Source organism: Apus apus, chromosome 2 (assembly GCF_020740795.1).
Source record: "Apus apus isolate bApuApu2 chromosome 2, bApuApu2.pri.cur, whole genome shotgun sequence".
In the NCBI taxonomy this organism is placed as follows: Eukaryota; Metazoa; Chordata; class Aves; order Apodiformes; family Apodidae; genus Apus; species Apus apus.
The window spans coordinates 113,497,140-113,516,570 of record NC_067283.1 but is presented as its reverse complement, the minus strand read 5'-3'; the positions used below and the strand labels follow the sequence as shown (position 1 = coordinate 113,516,570).

Sequence of the window (19,431 nt, the reverse complement as noted above, 5' to 3'; positions counted from 1 at the left end):
AACAGCTGACACATTCAGTTTTTAGTATATACATTCTGCAGTGTAGGAAAGCTGGTATTATATCTCTTTTGAGTATTTTGTACCCGTGCTTCTCAACATACGGCTAGAGAGCATCTGTTTGCATTAGGCTCTATAGCTTGAACAGTCTGTTGCCATTTGAGCTGTGGGACATGGGAGTCCCACTGCTGGGTGAGACTGGAAAGCTGTCAGCCCTGGGTCTGACTGTAGGTAAGTGCCACCCAAGCTACTGCTTCACACACATGGGAAGTATCATGTGATGCTCGCTCCTAGAGAGGTAGGGGGACCAGAGTGGTCTACACCCTAATCTGGAAGATGGTTTGAGAAGAGCTTTACTTAGCTTCCTGTTTCCTCTTGAAATATTTTCTGCATGAACTTCTTCGGCTGGAGGAGGAAAGTCTACCTCTTATCTCTCTCCCCCTTCTCCCTTTCCAACCCCAGCTGTTTCCATGATAGAGCCAGTTGCAGCTGTTGCCAAAGAAAACAAGGCATTTTCCTACCTTGAGGGCATTCCCCTTTGAACATCAAAAGTGTACAGCAAACAATGGAGTTGAAACAGCTTTGCAAATAAAAGGTCACAAGAATTCTTCATAATGGAAAGTATCAGAATACCTACAGGCAGCAGTTGCTTCCAGATCACAAACGACACTACACATGCTTGCAAATACTTCATTTTGAGCTGAGATAGTCTATGCTGAGATATTGCATGGTCCCAGTGATGTAACTTGAATTCATCCTCCTGCTGGCCATTTTGTAATCGCCTTAATTGTTAGGTCTTAAAAAGAATAGATTTCTAGTTCTTTGGGAAGGGAATGCACTTACATACATAAGAAGCCAAGCAAACTGTAGGGTGTTCTGAAATAGCAGTTCACAAATTAAGCAGTGCACAAAGTAGGGGAAAGGAGAAAGGGCATGTGCTACTGGAGAGCTTCAGGGAGAAGAGCAGAGCATGTGATAAGCTGTTGATGGAGCTGTGCTTCACAAACTCTAGCCAAAGGACAAATGAGCAATGCAGAGAGCCCTTGGCTGCCAGGAGCTACTGAACCCGTACTAGAGGCCACTATGAAGAACTGGTAGGATGGGATACAGCAACAGCAGGAGCCACATGTTTTTCTGGGCTCGTACCCTCTGTCTGTGAATACTGTGCACGATGCACATACTGTGCATGTCTCTGCCCCTTTGAGCACAGCAGCCTCCCATGGGGTCACGGTCCCCTGAGACCACCCTGGTCTCTGCCTCCCAAACGTCCCTGCCATTTCCCTCCCCTACAGCATCGGCATCCCTGCCTCCTCCAGAAGGACACTCCAGTGGTCCTCCCTCTCTCTTGCCTTTCAGAAGCAAAGGGGTTGACAGGAAGTCTGATACCCAGTTCAAGTGCTGCTGCTATGAAGATGAATAGAGAACTCTTAGTCCCTAGACCAAGAGCAGAAGAAGATGACTTAGGAAGCATTTAATGGGAAAAATACTGGACACGCTGAACAACTTTCTGGCACTAACCCTTAGACTAAAATCTCTTCAGATGTTCATAACAAAATCCTTTTACTGTGGGAAATTAACAAAGTTTAAATAAGCACCCAGATTCTTGGCATGCATCTCCCCATGAATTTTTCACACAGGTAAGCCTTCAGCAAAGAGGGAAACTATGATTATCTGCATTTTTCTGCATTGCTGGGGAAGGAGAGGAAGGAAGCTGGGGGCATGGGTTGAAGGCTCTGAATTTTCAGGGCAACTCAATATGTTGAAACCCAAAATGTCATAATTTCATAACAAAAAGAGCTTGCTTTGGATTTCTTCTTTATTTTCCCACTTCCCTACTGAATAGTTTAACAGACACAAGCCAGAAGAGCTGGTGACTGGAAGCGTAGCTGAGCACTTACTCATTAAAATAATTAACCCTATCACATCTTTCATATATCATCATCCTGCCAACTCCCATGGAAAGCTGCCCAAGAAGACCATCACTCTCACTGCCTGCAGCTTCTCCCAAGATTTCAACACTGTTTTTCACATTCATCCTTGACCTCAAGTGCCCTGTACGGGAACATTCGTCCAATCTTACCTGCCCTTCTCCTCCACTTATGAAAGCCCGGTCAGCAAACACTTTCTTCACAAGATGAAGAAAACCTGTGAGTTGGACTAGTTGCAAGAATGTATCAAATACACTAGAAGAGGTACTGCTGAAAACAAAACCTCTGAGTTTTTAGAGTTTTACAAGTGGAGGACTGAAAAAATGGGACTTGACTGCTGGAGGAAACTGGAAGTTAAAGGTCACTGACAACCGGAAGGAAAAAAAGAGTAATTAAGATATTGTCAAAAGTCACTGGAATATAAAGACTGTTTCCATTTGATAGTTTTCAGTGCTCAACATGAAGTGGCAATTGGTTTATAGACTCTGTAACTGATATTTTAGCAGAGACCATCAATTCATATCAGTCTGAAATATTAAATTATCTCAGTATTTCCAAATAGAAACAGAAAAATTGTTATTGGTAAATGGCATCATATGAATAATAACAGAGGGTTTTTTCTCCACTATTCTGCCATAAGAAACATCTAGAAACCTTAAGCAGGTTCATGCCCCACCAGACTGGGCATATAAGATAGACAGAAGCTTGCTTAGACTGCTTGCATACTTTAGCAAATTTTAAGGGAAGAATGAAACAAACAGGGGGAGGGTTATAGGGTGGAGAACAATAGGCCATGTAAATAATCTACATAAATCAGTGTTAACTTCTTCTGCTGTCTCTTATCTTTATTACTATTGTAGTGTGTATGGATAGCTTTTTCATCCACTCCAACAATGTTTCTGATCCACTATCTCCTTAAAGCTCCTTCTTCTTCAGTGTTCCATTTCATTTGTACATCTGTATCCCAAGAACACTATCTCCTTACTTTTTTAAGCAGGCAACAAGATTATTTCTGAGATCCAAAATACACTAACATAAAATCTACACAAAGAAGGAAAAGACACATTGAGCTATTTTTCAAAGGAGCCAAGAGAAGGGAATTTTCTGGCAATTACTCAGCATAAGTAGTAAGGTATATGGTTAATAGATTAGATAAATTAGTAGCTGTCGACCCAGTACTACCTGATGAGAGAAATTGCAGCTATATCTCTCCCATCCATGCCTCCCACACATCATATGCCTCATTAGGATGCTATGGACAGAACACACAAGAAAAAGACCATCCTTAAGCCATCAGAAAAAGGGATTAAAAGTCAGGGGAAAACTTGAGCCAGATTTTGTAAAAAATATTTTGCCTGGTTGCAGGGCATAATTATTTACTATCCTACACTATTGCAGCATTTGAGGAGTAAGAAAATGTGTGCTGCTACCAGGTGCCCTGCTAGGGTTAAAAATGCCTCCTTTCTTCCAAACACACTTTGTGTACTGTAGCAAGACCCATAAATTAAAGACAACACACAAATTACTCAGGAAAAGGACTGGCCAGTCAAGATCTGGCTATGTTAAATCTGGCTGTATGAAATTACATATCACAGAAGCATGGAGTTTGAAAAAAACACTAAAAACATCTCTGCCAGATGTTTGGAAGAGAAAGACACTGCTTTTTAGGCTACATGGTGCTGTAATACACCGATCTATGTCTACAATATCCAAAACTAAAAGCACAATGCTGATTGTTCCAGCCATCTTTGTGGGAAAACTCTGTTGGATAAAACTGCTTTTCCCAATTCTCCACATTCCTGCAGCTAAGTTCTTGCACAGAGGTTTTAGTTTCAGTCACAAGAACATGAGGAACAAATGAGAAAGGACCCTAAATGGCAGAAAAGTCAATTAAAAACAAGCCCAAGGGCCAGCACGTGATGACACCGCATAGGTCACTTCCATGTACATAATAAAAACTGCTTATGAAGCATTTAGGGGAATAGTAAATATGAACAAAAAAGTTTTCTGTCAGATCACAATGAACAAAAGCCTCCAGCAGATTTACCAAATGGTGCAAAACATTCCAGCACAATTTTACTGGTTTGCATTAAAAGGAAAAATGTGAGCACATCACAGCTTGACTTTGCCTGAATAAGAAACTATTCTTCTGGCTCTCAAAAGACTAGGTGACTTTGAAACTGGAATGAACTAAGCCTTGACCTGCATCTGTAAAGGTGATTTGGAGCCAAATCACAGAACACCGCTCTAGGTAGGTCTAGATACTGCTGATGTAAGTTTTCCCACCTGTATTTCAAGGGTACAGCTGTAGGCACTGAAGACACATAATTCATGAGCTGTGTTTCCACAGTCTCACAGGGCTTTCAAGAGCTTGTCACATTCTTTTCAAGTGGATCATTAAGGGTGGTGTACCTAAATGGATGGGTGGAGGAAATTTATCTGAACAGGAGATTAGAAGTGATTCAATTTTGGGAGATAACCTGACTTTTTGTGTTGGTAACACTATAGTTCAACTATGTGAGTTGACACTGGCATCTGGGGCTACTCAGCAGTTTCACATACAGATACTGTTGTGCAGATGAAAAAGAATAGCATTATAAAACTTCTCTTTGTAAACCATAAAGGTATAATTCTGACAGGATGATGGCTGATAAAATCAATGGATTCATGAGGCTTAACAAGGCAAACTAAAGCTTTTTACAATTAACTTCTTGAATTCCCCTAGACTTGAAGAGTTCATCACTGACAATCTGTGGGACTGTGACAAAGGTAAGAGGAATGGAAATTCACGCTGAGATTGTTTTACAATGCCTCAGGAATCTTCTCTAGTCTCTGTAAAACATTGCAAGTAGAGGCAAAAGACCTGGGAAGAGGAATAGCAATGACAGTCCTCAGCACAATCTACCTTCATTAGAAAAAAAAAAACCTGAGAGGGAAGCCAGTCCTGAAACTTTCCATTCCAAAGCCTTAACTATTAAAATTACTAAATTAGCTGTGAGAAAGCACTAAGATCACTCCACACCTTCTACAGAAATGCAAAGCAGAAGGTAGGTAACATTTCCCACTTCTTCTTTAGGTACCTCTGCTGTTGCCTGGATGAGCAGAGATGTTAGAACTGTTTGGGGAACATGGACTGAACTGGAAAGGAAAGTGTCGTATTGACACAAATACCAGAGAACATGGTGCTTGTCACACTGGAGCTCTAAAAACAAGCTCTTGTGCCTCCCTCATTCACTGTTTTGCAGTTGCTTTTGTTATTTATTTTAAAATACCCTTCTGACTAACTATATTCCAGAAGAAGAGGGGGGAAAAAAAGAAAGAAAAAAGCAAGAACTGGGAGAAACCAGAGAAGGGAAGCTGAGCCATCAATTCCTCTGGGCCAAACCCTTAGGTCCAATTCATCCTGTGCTACTGCCAGCCACTTACATCATTCATAGCAAAAAATGTAGCAGTCCAAACTGGTGTGTTCAAGACTTGCAGGAATCCTGCTTATTCCCGACTCATCGTAAAAACTAAACAGAAAATCTTTTTGTGTCTGCATAGCTGCAAAGCATTATTTTAAAAGAATAGCTTTTAAACAATAAGCCACTTAAAGATGCAAATTTTATTGTTGGCTACACTAGAAGTTCTTCCACAAAATCCCCTTGAATCCTGGAAGATTTGTTCATGAAAAAGGTGCACGCCGTTCTAATACATATCCTATGTCAGCAGAAACAGCCTTCATGTAAACACACAGCCATGAGTACCATGAGTAACAACTCTGTTTCCATCAGAAGCCCTTTATCCTGCGTAAGAGGTCTGCACGCTAATAGATGTCCTAGGCTAATGTTAACTAGCTACAGCTGGCTCGCAGCTATAAAAAGCATTAATGAAAACATAAATACTAACTTCTCCACTTCCCTCAGCCCGTACGTCAGGGCTGCGCAAAGGCATCACTTTCCAAGTGGTCTGTGTGAATGAACTGGCTGCTCTGAACCAGCTCTCTCTGGTTCTCCAAAGTTTGTTTACCGAACAGCGTGTGCAGAGACACTCTGAACATGGGGGACGCAGGGGGAGAGACAAACCACGTGGCCACCCCGCCTCGCCCAGCGAATCCTCCCGCAACCCGGAGCCCTGGGCTTCTAGTGACGGCTTGGATAGAGGAAGGAAGCATCTGTTAACCAAGAGACTGACCTATGGGCATAGAAATGTCAGTCCACGCTGGAGCTGAACACAGACCGACTCCTACAATGTGTGACTGTGTTCTGCTGCAGTACCACTGGCTCTGCTGCACTGCTGTTATGAATTCAGTTATTATAAAGAATGCATGCAGGGGCAAACGCGGAGCAGAGACACAACACTTCATCCCTCGGAGTGCTGTGAGCTCTCAAAACTTACTACAGGATTTTTATATCTTCATTGTGCCAAATATAAAACAAAACTGCAGAAAAAAAGGCTCAGATTTACCCAGTACATTTATAGAAAAGGGGGGGAAAAATCCCCAAACTATTTAATGGAAAAGAGGTTACAAATTCAGACCAAAACATGAGGATACCGAAGTGTTACAACACTCAGCAGTTTTTATTCAGCCATGCTGCACATACACCTTCTTTGCTATTCTTTGACTGTTGAACTCTTTATCTGCTATTTTAAAACAGCTTTGCCCTGAAAACAGTGACTTTGTTACTGTGTGCTTCTACACTTCTCTTCAGCAGGTGACCTCAGAGAGAGTCAAACCCTTCAGGTCTCTGCTGGGAGGCCAGGCACACTGGCTTGCTGTCCACTCTGCTCTGCTAAGCACAGTTCCTTCTAGTCCTGTGTTTGCTGGTTCCTAACAATTGTCACAAGCCAGCACTGTCTGAACATTAGCCCACCTTACAGGAACAAGAGAACCCTTCTTTAAAAGCGCATGCAGCATGTGACAGTACTGTTCATTTTCAGATTTATTTTTATTTCAAAGTACTGAATGTGTATCTTAAAACCTCAGTTTTTGAAGTCCCACCAACAAGCAAGAATCATACCCTTTTTTTTTTTTTTTTTTTTTTTTTTTTATGGAGGAAATCCTTTACAGGAGGCTGACGAAATTTCAGGTTCTTCACCCAAAACAGCTTAGGAACACTGAAAAGTACATTAAAAAAAAAACCCTCTTATTTCCAAGTATCATCATTCTTCATTCTCATTTTGTCCAATGTGTTATTTTAAAAATTTCCTCTGATTTGCACTACCCAAACAGCAACTGCAGCCATGTCAGTCACCCTCAAACCCTGCTTCTACTTATTTAACGGAGATCAAATGAAGGTTAGAACAGAAACTATTTGGCTACTCAGGAGTTTCCTAAACCAAACAGACAGATGTTATCCAACATGGCACAATGTTTTGCAAGCATTTAAAAATATAGTAGCCATTTCCATTTCTTGATTTGCTGACGTTACAACCTCCAAATTAGAGGTGGTGCCTCTTTTTGCTTTGCATTCCCCCATTTCCACTTGATCCATATCACCTGATTTCCAACTCATTTCTTACAAATCCACAACCTTAGCAGAGTCCCTCCCCACTTACACTGTTGAAGTGCAAACAGTCTGAGAGCCACCAATTTTCCTGGCTTTTGAGGCATCCACTTCAAATGCCTGTTTTCTCAGGATATTACTACAATTCTCCCCCAACCTTGGCAGTCCGAATATGGATGATGACTCAGATACACAGAAGCACCAAGGTATAGATAAGCTCCTATCACAGATATTTTTAATCATGACTAAACAGCCAGGCTACAGCAAGAAAGGTCTTGAAGTTTTCAGCTCCTTTGCATAGGAAATACTTACAATTAAATACAAAGAAATAAATTTAAAACACTTTTGCAAAAACGGAATGTTTTTGCTAACAAACTATTCCATGTCCCATTTATATTATATTATTATGGTCAGTTAATTTATAGCTCTGTACTGAAGATGTGACATAACTTGTTCCAATCCAATTAATTTCCTTTTACATTTTCACCCATGTCAAACAGAATTTACAAATGTTGGCATTTGTTCACAGTCAGGGGAAAATGAATAATCCTATCATTATAGGAGAAAGATAAGACCGTCTGTAGTTGCCACGTCCATATCATATTTGAGTTCAACAGTGGGGAAGGTTGCTGCCCCAGAGAGGAAATCCATAGCAGAAGCTACATAGGCTGAAGGGAAATCAATGGGCAGACAGAAAGGTAACTCATATAAAATGGTATTTTAATACATTATGATCCTCTTGTATTCCTCATATGAGGACCTCAGCCCCAAGCATTACTTCCTTCTCCCATGACCTACCACATGCTCCCATGACTGGGACTCTACTTCCATGATCCCAACTACACTTCCCACCTCTGTGAAGCTGGGATTTGAGCAATCTCTTATCCCACCTCACTAACGGTGTGTCCCTTGCAGTTCCCCTGTTCACTCACTCAGAAGTGAACATCTCCTGGCTGGTGGTGTTCCTGTAGGATGTGCAGAATGAGGATCACAGCTGCACACAGCTGTGGAAGGGACCGTAGCCCACCTGCCAAGCAGACACTCCTAAGTATGTGGCTGTCTTTGGTCTAGAATAGTTGGAAAACTACTGAGAAATAATTTTATGCTTTTATAATAATTTGCTTAAAGCCATCTGCTTAGGTAAGGATGATGATGCTGTACAGGAGAAGACAAGATGAGATCATGCAGTGACAGCACGAGTTCCAAGTGCCAAACTGCCGCACAAACACACGGGAAGCAGAAACACTGTATAGACTTCATTTAAAAACCCCTCCAAATTGTGTGCGGGGGAAGTCACAGAAGCATCCTGACAGCTGGTAGCCTCTGTGACTGACTCACGACAGCATCTTGCACTGGAACTTTGCTCCTACCTGCTACCGACATCCATGTGTACTTGAAATGCAGTGGACAACTACTTCCTGGGCAGAGGACCCAGGGAGAGCCTGCGTGCTGCTTTCACTTCCATCTTTGTCTCATTCCTTCCACTGCTGCAGACACAAGGAAGGCTACTAGACAATCAATACCCTCACCCTACTCTCAGGTGTCCATACAAAGTCAGGATTCAGATGAAACCCTTGCACCTCTTTGCTGTGTCTTAATCTTTTGTATTCTATAAAAGAAAGTGTATAAAAGCTTAAGATACAAATTTACAGGCCTATGTCCCAGCAATACTGTCCCTTTCAAAGTCTGTCTTGTCTTAATTTCTAGAGTGTGCCCATAATTTTAAAATCACATAGAACAGTGTATTCCTGACTCTATACTCTTTGGGACAAAAGACCTTCTTCTTTCCAAAACATATGTTCATAATACCCCTCCAAAGAGTATTGATTTGTTATATCCAAACAGAAGGTTCTACAAAGCTGATGACAAAGATGTTATTTCTATGAATCTTCCTTTTTGGAAACTTGCTATTGTATTAAAACTGCTGATGTTTCTTTGCATATCTGCTGATCTATGCAGATACTTAAGACTGTGCATACAAAGAGTGTTTACATGCCCAAGTTGCATAGAAATTACATGCAATATTTGGGCAGTTAAATTTCTTTCCCAACTGTTAGCACAGCATGTGTCCATCTAGGCATTTATAGCATTTATCACTGCTCATGGTCAGTGCCTTCTGTACAATGGCAGCAGGAAAACAAATCCCAGAGACACAATCTGGCTTTTATAAACATTTCAGAGAGCTCCAGCATGGCTTTTAACACTTTGTCCAGGTCAGGGCTAAAGTCATGTAGTCAGTGAAAGGTAGAGGTGCAAAACACATATGGAGGATTTCTGATCTCAGTTCTGTCAACCACATAACTTTCAGAGATACAAAAATTCAAGGGGAAGAAAGGTCAAAACCAAGGGAAAGATTCCATACCTTTTATGTAGGCCATCTTAGAATAATTCTTGACAAATGACAGGTGCTGGAAAATTACTATTCCTGGTTTCAACCAGACAATGTACAACAGCACATACCTTGATTGTGGCTCTAGGGCTGGAAAATTTCCTTTTCAAATTGTTCACTTTCTGCTCCCTAGATTGGTCTCCACTATAGGGTAACATATGAGGGGACCACATCACACTCCCCATTCTCCCATGTATATATTCCTTTGAAAATAATCAGTTGGGTGGATACAGCCATAAACCAGACAGCAGGAGGAAATGAGGTGTTCAGGTGCAATAAAGCTTCACCAGCTTTAAAATGCCCTGTCTGCAACCATCAGATGTGGGAGGTGTGAAAAGGTATGGTTACAAGGTAAGTGGTGGTGAATACACAACTCTACATAATGATGCTTCCATACCATTTTTCTGTCCCTTTACGTTTTTTACACATCTCTGCAATTTCTCTGTCATGGGGAATACCATCACTAAGCAGAGCTACTTACTCCTCCTTCTTGACCAACAAAAGGCTTGTGGGAAGGTGGCTGTGGTGTGTGTGTAACTACCTTCTGGGAACATACGGGCACTTTACTGATCAGTCTAAGCACCTGAATATGGAGGAAACAGAAGCTAGCAACCAGTGTCCCCCTTTTTTGCTAGAAGTCTACAGGAGCCTGCACATGTAGTGTTGGCCACGTGACAGCTGGTTTCAGTTCCTGCCCATTTGCTTTCCATAGCGACCGAATACCGGTCACACTTGTGGTCTATGCTGGCTACTGTCTTCTCAAGACTGTTTTCTGTATCAGCAATTTTTATCACTGCCCTGACATATTTTAGAACAATGGAGAATTATTTAATTGCCTGTTTCCCATGCAGGGCTAAAAAATGGTGGTGTTATGTGGAGGGGTCTTTGTTTTTCTTTGTACAGAGTATATCAGATAACAGTACTTTCACCTTGCCCTTGGACAGAATAAGATTATGTAAATATTTAGCACTGAAAAATAAACGGTAATGTCAAATTAACAAATTGTTGTACTACAGTGGCACTGGAAGAAGCCCAAGTTCCATCTATCCATCTGCAGCATCAGCAGCAGGGAAAACAGACTTTCAGGGTTATCTGGGTGATAGCACAGGGACGCTACAGTGTTAAATAAATATATAATACAATTTAAAGTCTCAGCTGGACAATGTAATACCAAAGCTGTTTTTCCAACAGTCTTGTGTCCTTACTCTCTGTGTTGGTGGCTCCAGTTTGAAAGCAACAAATGGAGCAGGGTGGAGGCAAGTGTCAGGGAGTCTTAACGGTGAATAAAAAAAAAAAAAGAAAAAAGAAAAAAAGAGGGAGACTTCAAAGCAGAAACAGGTTACTAGACTTTGAACCACAGCTGTTAAGAGAACTATTACAAGTCTGTCAAGCAGCAATTAGACTACTTTGCAAGAATATTAAAAGCATGTATCTTTGCTTCTGAGAAGGATCTGTAAAGGGGAAATCAGAGAAAGCTTCTAGCTTATGGAGTACTCTCTACTGCACTTCAGTTACCTATTTCCTGTTTATTTCCCACTTGAAAAATCACATCCCAGAAACATAATGTAATATTTAAAAACTTGCATTTATGACCATTCCATTTAAAATGTTTTGCTGAAAAAAAAAAACAACAAAAAAACACAAATGGAATGCTGTAAACAGATTTAAGTCAGCCACAAAAAACATTCTGACAGATGTTAGCATCTGTGAACATGGATCTTTCACTACAGTCCATTCCAATCTGTGTTCTTTTCAAATGAGAAGACCTCCAGGGTTTTGTTGGGGTTTTTTTTGTTTTGTTTTGTTTATTTCAATATGCTTTATAAAATTTAAGTTAGTTTTTCCATACCAGAAGGGTGACTTTTCAATGTATTAGTTCACCTACTTGGAATGCTAGTTGCAGCACTTGACACTCAGCTTTCAGTTGTGCATGCTGCCAGACAGGTTAACCCATTGACTAGATTTGTGTTAAGATAAACAGCAAAGATCATTAGTTGAAGAAAAAGAGGAAAAAAGGAAATCTAACTTTGAAATGAATTAGTTTTGCAAGATTACCACTTGCCAATAAAATCATTTTACACAGAATTGTGTAGGAACAGACTACTCAGAAACTTTTAACAACTTGCTAGAGTATAATTAATCCCAGCAAATGACTATAATGTTTCTGGGGGCCTGCTCATAAAGAGAAATGTGACTTTCCCCACACTTCTGTTCCTTCCAGCCACTCAAATCCTTGGCTATTCTAAATATTTCGCTCCCAAGGGTCCTGCTTGCATGGTAGCAGGCCTTTCCATTTCTCTATGATCTGGCAAACTGAAAACAAAATAAAGAGTAAACCAAAATAACTGTTCATTACTACTGCACAGAAGACATTAATTTCTAAAGTAAATGTACCGTCTTTCTTTTCTTCTTGGAAGAGAAATTCATAGCAGGCTAGAGTCCTAACATTCAGGTGAGAAGTAGGTCAAAACATATGCCAAGAGAAGTGAGTGGAAAATGTCTTTAGTCACTCACAAAGATTCTAAAATGTGGATTCACAGCTATAGCTAGCATTGTTTTTTACTAGCAGTGGTTAGTTTTTCCTTCTTAACAGACAACACCCTTTTCTGTCCAGCCTCCTCACTGAAATCCTTTGAGTGCTCTGACCAGTTTAACTGCCTAATAGTCCTAAAAATGCATCTATTTTAGTTTCTTCAACTACCCCACCACCAGCCCTGTCCTTTAAGGCATAAAACTGACCAGCTCTATTTTTTACTGATCTCACGTGGTCTGCTCAAAACAAACAGATACTGGCAAGAGCAAAATCCAAATTATACACTGCTTTATCCCAGGAACACAAAGTACAAGGCCGACGCAGTGAGTCAGACACCTCAGCGCCAGCAAGCTCCTCAGGTTGACAGGAGTCTCTTTGGGATCCTTGTATGTGTAAGCCAGGGCTTTTTCAAAAAGAGTCAAAATAAAATGGTTTAGACAAACATGTGTTGTGTCATTAGCAAAAGTATCTGTCTCATCAGAGGGGAAAAGGCAGCAAAAAGTATGCCAGGAATGCTGGAAATGGGCAGACAGTCACAGCGAGTCATATTCTCTTTTTTTTTCCCCCTATGAAAATCCTTCACCACGAAAACTCCAAGTGCTCCACTAGAGCACTTAATTTTGGGGTGGGGGGATAGGGAAGGCAAGTGATTCAACAGTAATGCAGGGAATGTGGGACCAATTTATGCAAAATAGAACCTGGAGAACTTCTCAGAGTCCTCAGAAAATGCTTTAGATATTCCAGCTAAACAGACTTAAACCCATCAGATGCATCTGTCTATCATTAAAAGGCTGTATTCTATGTATGTGTAATTATGAAGAACAAAAGCTAGATGCATATAGGTACTCCTGTAATTTCTATGCTTTACCCTTGTTAGTCTTAGCCAATTAAATGAGTCTATTTCCTTACAATCAAAATAGCAGTTTCTCTCACAGTTTGCCAGTCTCTTTCTAGAAACTGGATGCCTTGAAAAAAATGCATCAGTTCACCCACTCCACATTTAAATTCACGCCTATTTTCATCTTACTGTGTTTTTTATGCTTCCCTGTGGCAACAACACTTAGGATACTGTGCAGTGCTACAAAGAAAGATGCAATAGAACAGCCTGTATTAAATACAGATCAATTAACTACCTCGATATCCAATTAGAAACTTTTTTATTTTTACAAAACAAGGAATTATCAAACTCATCTTCCTCATAAAAGACAAAGGTTGCTTTTGTGGCAGTTTTACTTTACAAAAAGAAGTTTACACAGTAAAAAAGAGTGGTGTTTTTTTTTTAATTACAAAAGAATGAGCCATTAGTTGGTTCAAAGGACTGCCAGAGGGCGTTGGACCCTTTTGCTCACTATCAGGTGACAGACACAGACATTTTTGATAGAGAAAAGTCTCATGTGGATGCTTATCAGCCATGGAAATAGCAGCTGACAAAGCGGTAGGAGGTGTTTTCCATTCCTCAGTCTTTAAAAGAAATGTTCGTTCTCTTCTTTGTGAAAACGGGTTGATTTTTCTCTTCAAGATCCAAAAGACAGTCTGGTAGCTGTGACTGAGAACAATCAAGCTCTTTTCTGAGCTGCGACATGTATAAAATTTTAGGAACTTACAAGAGGCCACTTTAACTACTGCACGTGAGAATACCCAGCTACAGCATGTACTCAGAAGCAAAAAATTCTCATTTTTTTATTTCTGTTTCAAGTTTCATATAAGAAGTACAATCTGTTTTCTTTCATCCCATTCCTGTAAAGGGTGTGGGCTCAGGTAGGTTAACTACCTACCTACCTCAAATTGTGTGATTGGCAGTTAAGTACACTTTTGGTTAAAAGCTGGAAAGGAAACATGGAGATTATATTCTAATTTGCATGCTGCTTGAATTGATGTTGTTAAAAATCAGCTTGAAAAACAAACTCTCAGCTGCCCTGACTTTTGATCAAATGTAGCCCTCAAAGAAGATCTACATGGAGAAATACTGTCCTCAAAATCATATATTGATGTGGTGCTGGTAAAGTACTTTTCCTCTCACTTAAAAAAATAAATGATAGCAAGAATGAATTAAATATAAAGGAATGACTTCACAAAACAAGATGTATTATTACTTTTAAAAAATAATGCAAGTTAAGGTCAATATAATTAATAGGTGCAAAGGAGTTTTTAAAAAGTACTGGGGACAAGGCTGTTGATAATTACTTTCATGTGGGTGATGACCTAGCTTACATTTTAGGAAAGAGCAGTCTTCCTAAATTCCTCCAGGAGGAATTTTATTGATCATTGAGTGCTGTAAGTTATCCAGTGGCTTACAAGGTAGCAAGAATTGGGAGAATTCCAGTATTTTAAAAGTTCAGGAAAAAGGACCTGTGAGCATGCTACTACCAGCAGGGTGGCTTAGAGGAACTCAGATTCAAACCTTTGAAGAATCCCTTCAAAGTTTATTTCAAATTACATCTGGAGACTTCTGAACAGGACCTTTTTAAGTAATTACACATCTCCATTCAGGTCCTAAATTCTGCAGGAAGATAGATCTCCTAATGTCCTGAAAGGCTGAGCTCAGAAGCTCTGTCACTGTAATTCACGTTAATAAGCTTCCTGAGTGAAAATAAATTTTAAAATTTAAAGCCAGCATGAACCACAAGTTAGTGCAAAACCAAAAGAAGGAAATTCCGTAGTGGACACAGTGATCTCAGATGCAGAGTTGCTGAGAAAGACTTTGAAATCAGTCTTTGGTCTCAAACCTTGAGGATTAGAAAAGGAGGAGGAAAGAAAGGATTCAACAGTTCAGTACTGATAAGAAGGGAAAAATGGTCTCTGGCATATCCCATTCTTGATTCCCTACACCTAAAGCAGACCAGTGCTAGGATGTAAAGACTGAAAAAAAAAGAATAGGCTAAAACCTCTGGTCTAAAGCTGTATGCGCCATGGGTTTTGCACATAAGATTTCAGTGTTGTTGTTAATGTTTTGACACCGGATCACTTTTTACTGCAGAGAAGCTGAACTGCTGTGACCTCCAGATTTCCAGAAGTCAACAGGAGCTTTTTTCCAGTGGCTTCACAATGTAAGTTTATATGCATACTCATATGATTCTCTAATAGCATCTGTTCACAATTCCCATTTTAGAAAAGCCTTTCATTTTTCCATTTCTCTATGTATTTCTCTTTTGTTTCAAAAGACCTATGAACATAAGTTACTAGCAGACCATACTGGAGACTGAAACAGGTAAATGGGAAGTAACAGTTGTTCTGTGAAACTCAAGGAACAGAATTAAAAGTCAATCATCATAATTGGTTTTAAATTAACTTCCCATTAATTTGTTTTCAATCTTCCTGTTACTGGTTGATGACATGAACTACAGATAGATCCTCCCCTCCTCTGGGCAGGACTACTTTCATGTGTAGCAGGATGCTCCATCTCAGTGTGCCTGCCTCAGTTTCCCTTTGTGATTCAATTGCTCTCTGTCTCTCAGTTTTATAGTCCCTAGGCTGGAGTGGAAGGACTCCCATGGGAAAGGAAAGGGCCTACCAAGATCTGAACTCGTAACAGCCTTGAAGGTACAAACAGAAGGCCAAGCTAATGTCTGTAATGCCAGCTGCTCTCTTGTGTTGAGGAACACAGATCCCAGCCCAGCCACAACTATGTCCAAAACAGAGACAAAATAAGAATGAATAGAAAAAGAAAAGAGTTTGCTTGGTGAAAAAAAAAGGGCCTTCTTGGCTTTTTCAATTTTTTCCCTTCTGTTCTCCAATAAGAGATTTTGAAGGTATGGCTAAGCAGTTAAGTGACAGAAGCCAATCACTTTATTCTATAAAAGCCTGGTCCCATCTTTCATCAAGGAGTCTCCCATTCACTTTCCCCAGGAGATGTGCTGGACCTTCACCTCTCCAGCAGGGATGCCTAGTCAAGTGATTACTCCTCAGAGGTTGAGAAACATGCAGACGTAGCCATAAAAGGGTGAGAGATATCAACTCCCTATATGTCATTAGCCAGCTTTAAATATTAAGAAATCTTTCACTGTTAAGTTCTAGAACTTTAAGACCTTAAGATTCTTTTAGATAATTACAATTATTGTATTATCCCCTTGCCTAGGTATTATTTTAATCATTGTTTTAGATCTAGTATAAGACCTACTAATAAGTAAGTTACTAGCATTCAAATGGTTAACCTCTGCCAACTAACTTACTATTAGTTGTACATTTTATTGCTAAGATACCTCTTTGATTTAATGCTTTAACATCCAGTACTGCTACCCCAATATCCCAACACTCATACAATCCGACCTATCCCTTTTTAGTTCAATTGTTAAGACCCCAGTGCTGTTTGCAGTAAATCTTATTTTGTGCATATACACATTGTCTGCTCTCTTGCCCTGTCTGGGACACCATGTCAGACTATACCTATCAAAAACTACTCTAATTCCATCAAGAGCCCTGTGCCTTGCTGAGTGTGCTTATTCCCTGCAAGCTGACAACTAAGAATGACATTTTCAAACTCCATGCCCTTCAGTTCCTCATATATCACAGCCTCAACAGGAAAACTCTCATTCTCTTATTACTCACCTAACATTTGGTGGATCTGGACTTACGATGGGTGTTGCACAAAGAGGCTTGTTTCCTTGAACGTGGCTTCTGTACCCTTCTTTTGCAGGCAAACAGTACACCCTTTGGATAACCACTCGTACCTGCACTTCTCTCCATCCCACTGATCCTTGGCTTTCCACCATTTCAAGCAGAGAATCATTAACAGCACTCTGTGCTGAGGGACGCTCTCTCAGATCACGGCTGTCCTGGATTTGTGGAGCACAAGCCACCTGCTGAGGGAAAACACATTAATAGAAGCATTTCACGAGACCTCAAAACAATGTAGTGCTAAAGAGTAAAATGTCAGCATGAAAAATCACTGCAAGAAGAGCAACATTACTTTCAAAATACTTACTGCACCTAAACTAACGTACAGACTAATGGCCAGTATTTATCATGGATTTTTAACCACCACTCAAGAGAGTTGAGAACACAGTGCTCTTCAGTGTGTAACTACTGCTCTGGACTGAGCCAACTCAACCCATGAGATATGAGGGTGACACTAGCAGGAAAACAGAATTTATATTAGTATTTATGATTCTTGCCCTTGAATTGAGTTTCATTTTCACTTCTTTGATGTTCTTTCCTTCCTTTCTTCCTTCCTCTTCTAAAAAAGGAGGAAATCCGTATCAAATGTTTCTGGGCTTTCAGATTAACTTAGGTGTCTAGTTTTATAGAATAGTAAGTTACTCCTCAGACTTACACATTTAAATGTAAAATGTTTCAATGAAAAATAATTGGATGATTAATGAAAAGTATAAAACTTTAAAAGTATAAACCTAATTTATTCTTTCAATACTTCAAAAATACGTTTTATGAATAAAATCTTGCAAACTTTATAAATAAATTGCATTTAAAAATTACACTACATTTTGCCTTAATCTAAATTAGCGGTTTTATTATTTTCAATTACAAAAGAAATCTCTTTTAGTAGAAATTCTATACAAATATGAATTAACATGGTCTCCATGTATGCTTCTTCCCAGCAGAAGTGAAAATTCTATTTTCATGAAACCTGTCTTTATAAAAAACTGGGTGTCAAGAAAGTTTTTCAGACTATTACAGGCTATGCCATAAGTATTATCCACCAGCAGAGAAGGAAAATTTGCAGTAGTTAAAAGAGAATTGTTGTACAACACTATCCTTTGTCTACAAAGCAGATACAATAAAACTTGTCTACTGAGTTTTAAATGAAGTTGTTTTGTTTGTTAGGAACCATGAGAGGAACAAATAAATTGTTCTGGTTTTTGAATACCACAGTAGAAGCTTTTTATGAGGTAGAGTTGAAGCAAGAAAGGAGATTAGTATTTATGTAACTTTTTCATTCCCAAGCCTATAATGGGAATCAGATAAAGCAAATACAAAATTTGACACTCAGTTTTGTTCATCAAACATTTAGGGCCAAAATTCTCAAATATTAAGCATTAAGAGTAATTTTGTCTGGCCAACATAAAGCCTTTACAAGAGCCTTACTTTCAGAAAGTGCAGACCGAGACTATCAGAAAACCAGATCCATTCAAATACCTCAGCGTGTACAACCACAGCTAGAGACATGCACAGTCAGTACTCATTTTAATACAACCAAGGTCAAAATACGAAAGAGAATAAATTGAATGGGTGGCAAAGGGGTGTGGTGTTACCAATCGATGCTTTAAGAAAGGATAGGATTGACTAGGAAATGAGTTAAGAATTAGGACTGGGAAAAAGGAATGTTTATTTAAAATAGTATCTTGAGTGAGTTAGCAGAAACCAGATTTTCTTTCAAATAAAGCTTAGCTACTCAGCTATAAAGAATAAGAGAAAATTCAATGAAAAACCAAGCTAGAATTACTATTTAACACAGTAGTGAGACTTCAGCAAAATAACTTCACAGCAGTCCAGCATCTGGATGGGCCAAAAGCCTCCGCTAAGAAAATATTAAAATAAACACTGCATAGCATTCAGCCTTGGCTAAATGAAAGGGGAGACTGAACAGATTGGTAATTTAGAATTTTTGGTTTTGTTATGATTTTCAAACATCTGCTCACCAACTTCTTACCAAGTGCTAAACTGTGAACCAAACGGACCTTACCTGATAATCTGAAGATTCCTGGCATAACTCATCATCAAGGTCGTCTAGTCTGAAGGTCTGTGCCAAAGATATAATATTCTTCCTAATAAGCATCTTTGTAAGACCGTACGTCTTCTCTCTTGCTTCTGAAAGTTCCGTCAGTGGCACCTTCTGACTAAAATATGTATTCATGATAACAGGAACATCTTCATTTTTGAGAATCAGTTTTTGCCTGGAAAAAAAATAATTTAAGAGCAGCAAATCCAGGACAAGTTAAACTATCAATAAGCCCCATTTTAAAAAGCGTGTCGTGTTGTATTTCTCTCCTCTTTTTTCTATCATCACCACTAGAACACTCAAACGTGTGGCATCAAAATTGCAAATAAACCACCCCACAGATACCTTCAGCTTGGACCAGCCCTATTAGCTCAGGAATAGCCCTGGGTGAGTGGAGCTCCACTGTCTCCGGGGACAATTTACAC

At 39.6% G+C, this 19,431-nt stretch overlaps 1 protein-coding gene across 8 annotated transcripts in view; it reads right to left on the bottom strand.

Moving 5' to 3' along the window:
* SPIDR (scaffold protein involved in DNA repair) overlaps nt 1–19,431 on the bottom strand; it is a 207,977-nt gene that overhangs the window by 53,036 nt on the left and 135,510 nt on the right. For all 8 annotated transcript variants that reach the window (XR_007888598.1, XR_007888597.1, XR_007888599.1 and 5 more), the window contains 2 exons: nt 18,971–19,181; nt 16,879–17,132 (listed from right to left, as the gene is read on the bottom strand). Coding sequence is in view for 5 of the 8 variants with exons in the window: in XM_051610443.1 (XP_051466403.1) it covers nt 16,879–17,132; nt 18,971–19,181 (465 nt within the window). In the remaining 3 variants the exon portion in view is untranslated. The remainder of the gene's footprint in view (nt 1–16,878; nt 17,133–18,970; nt 19,182–19,431) is intronic.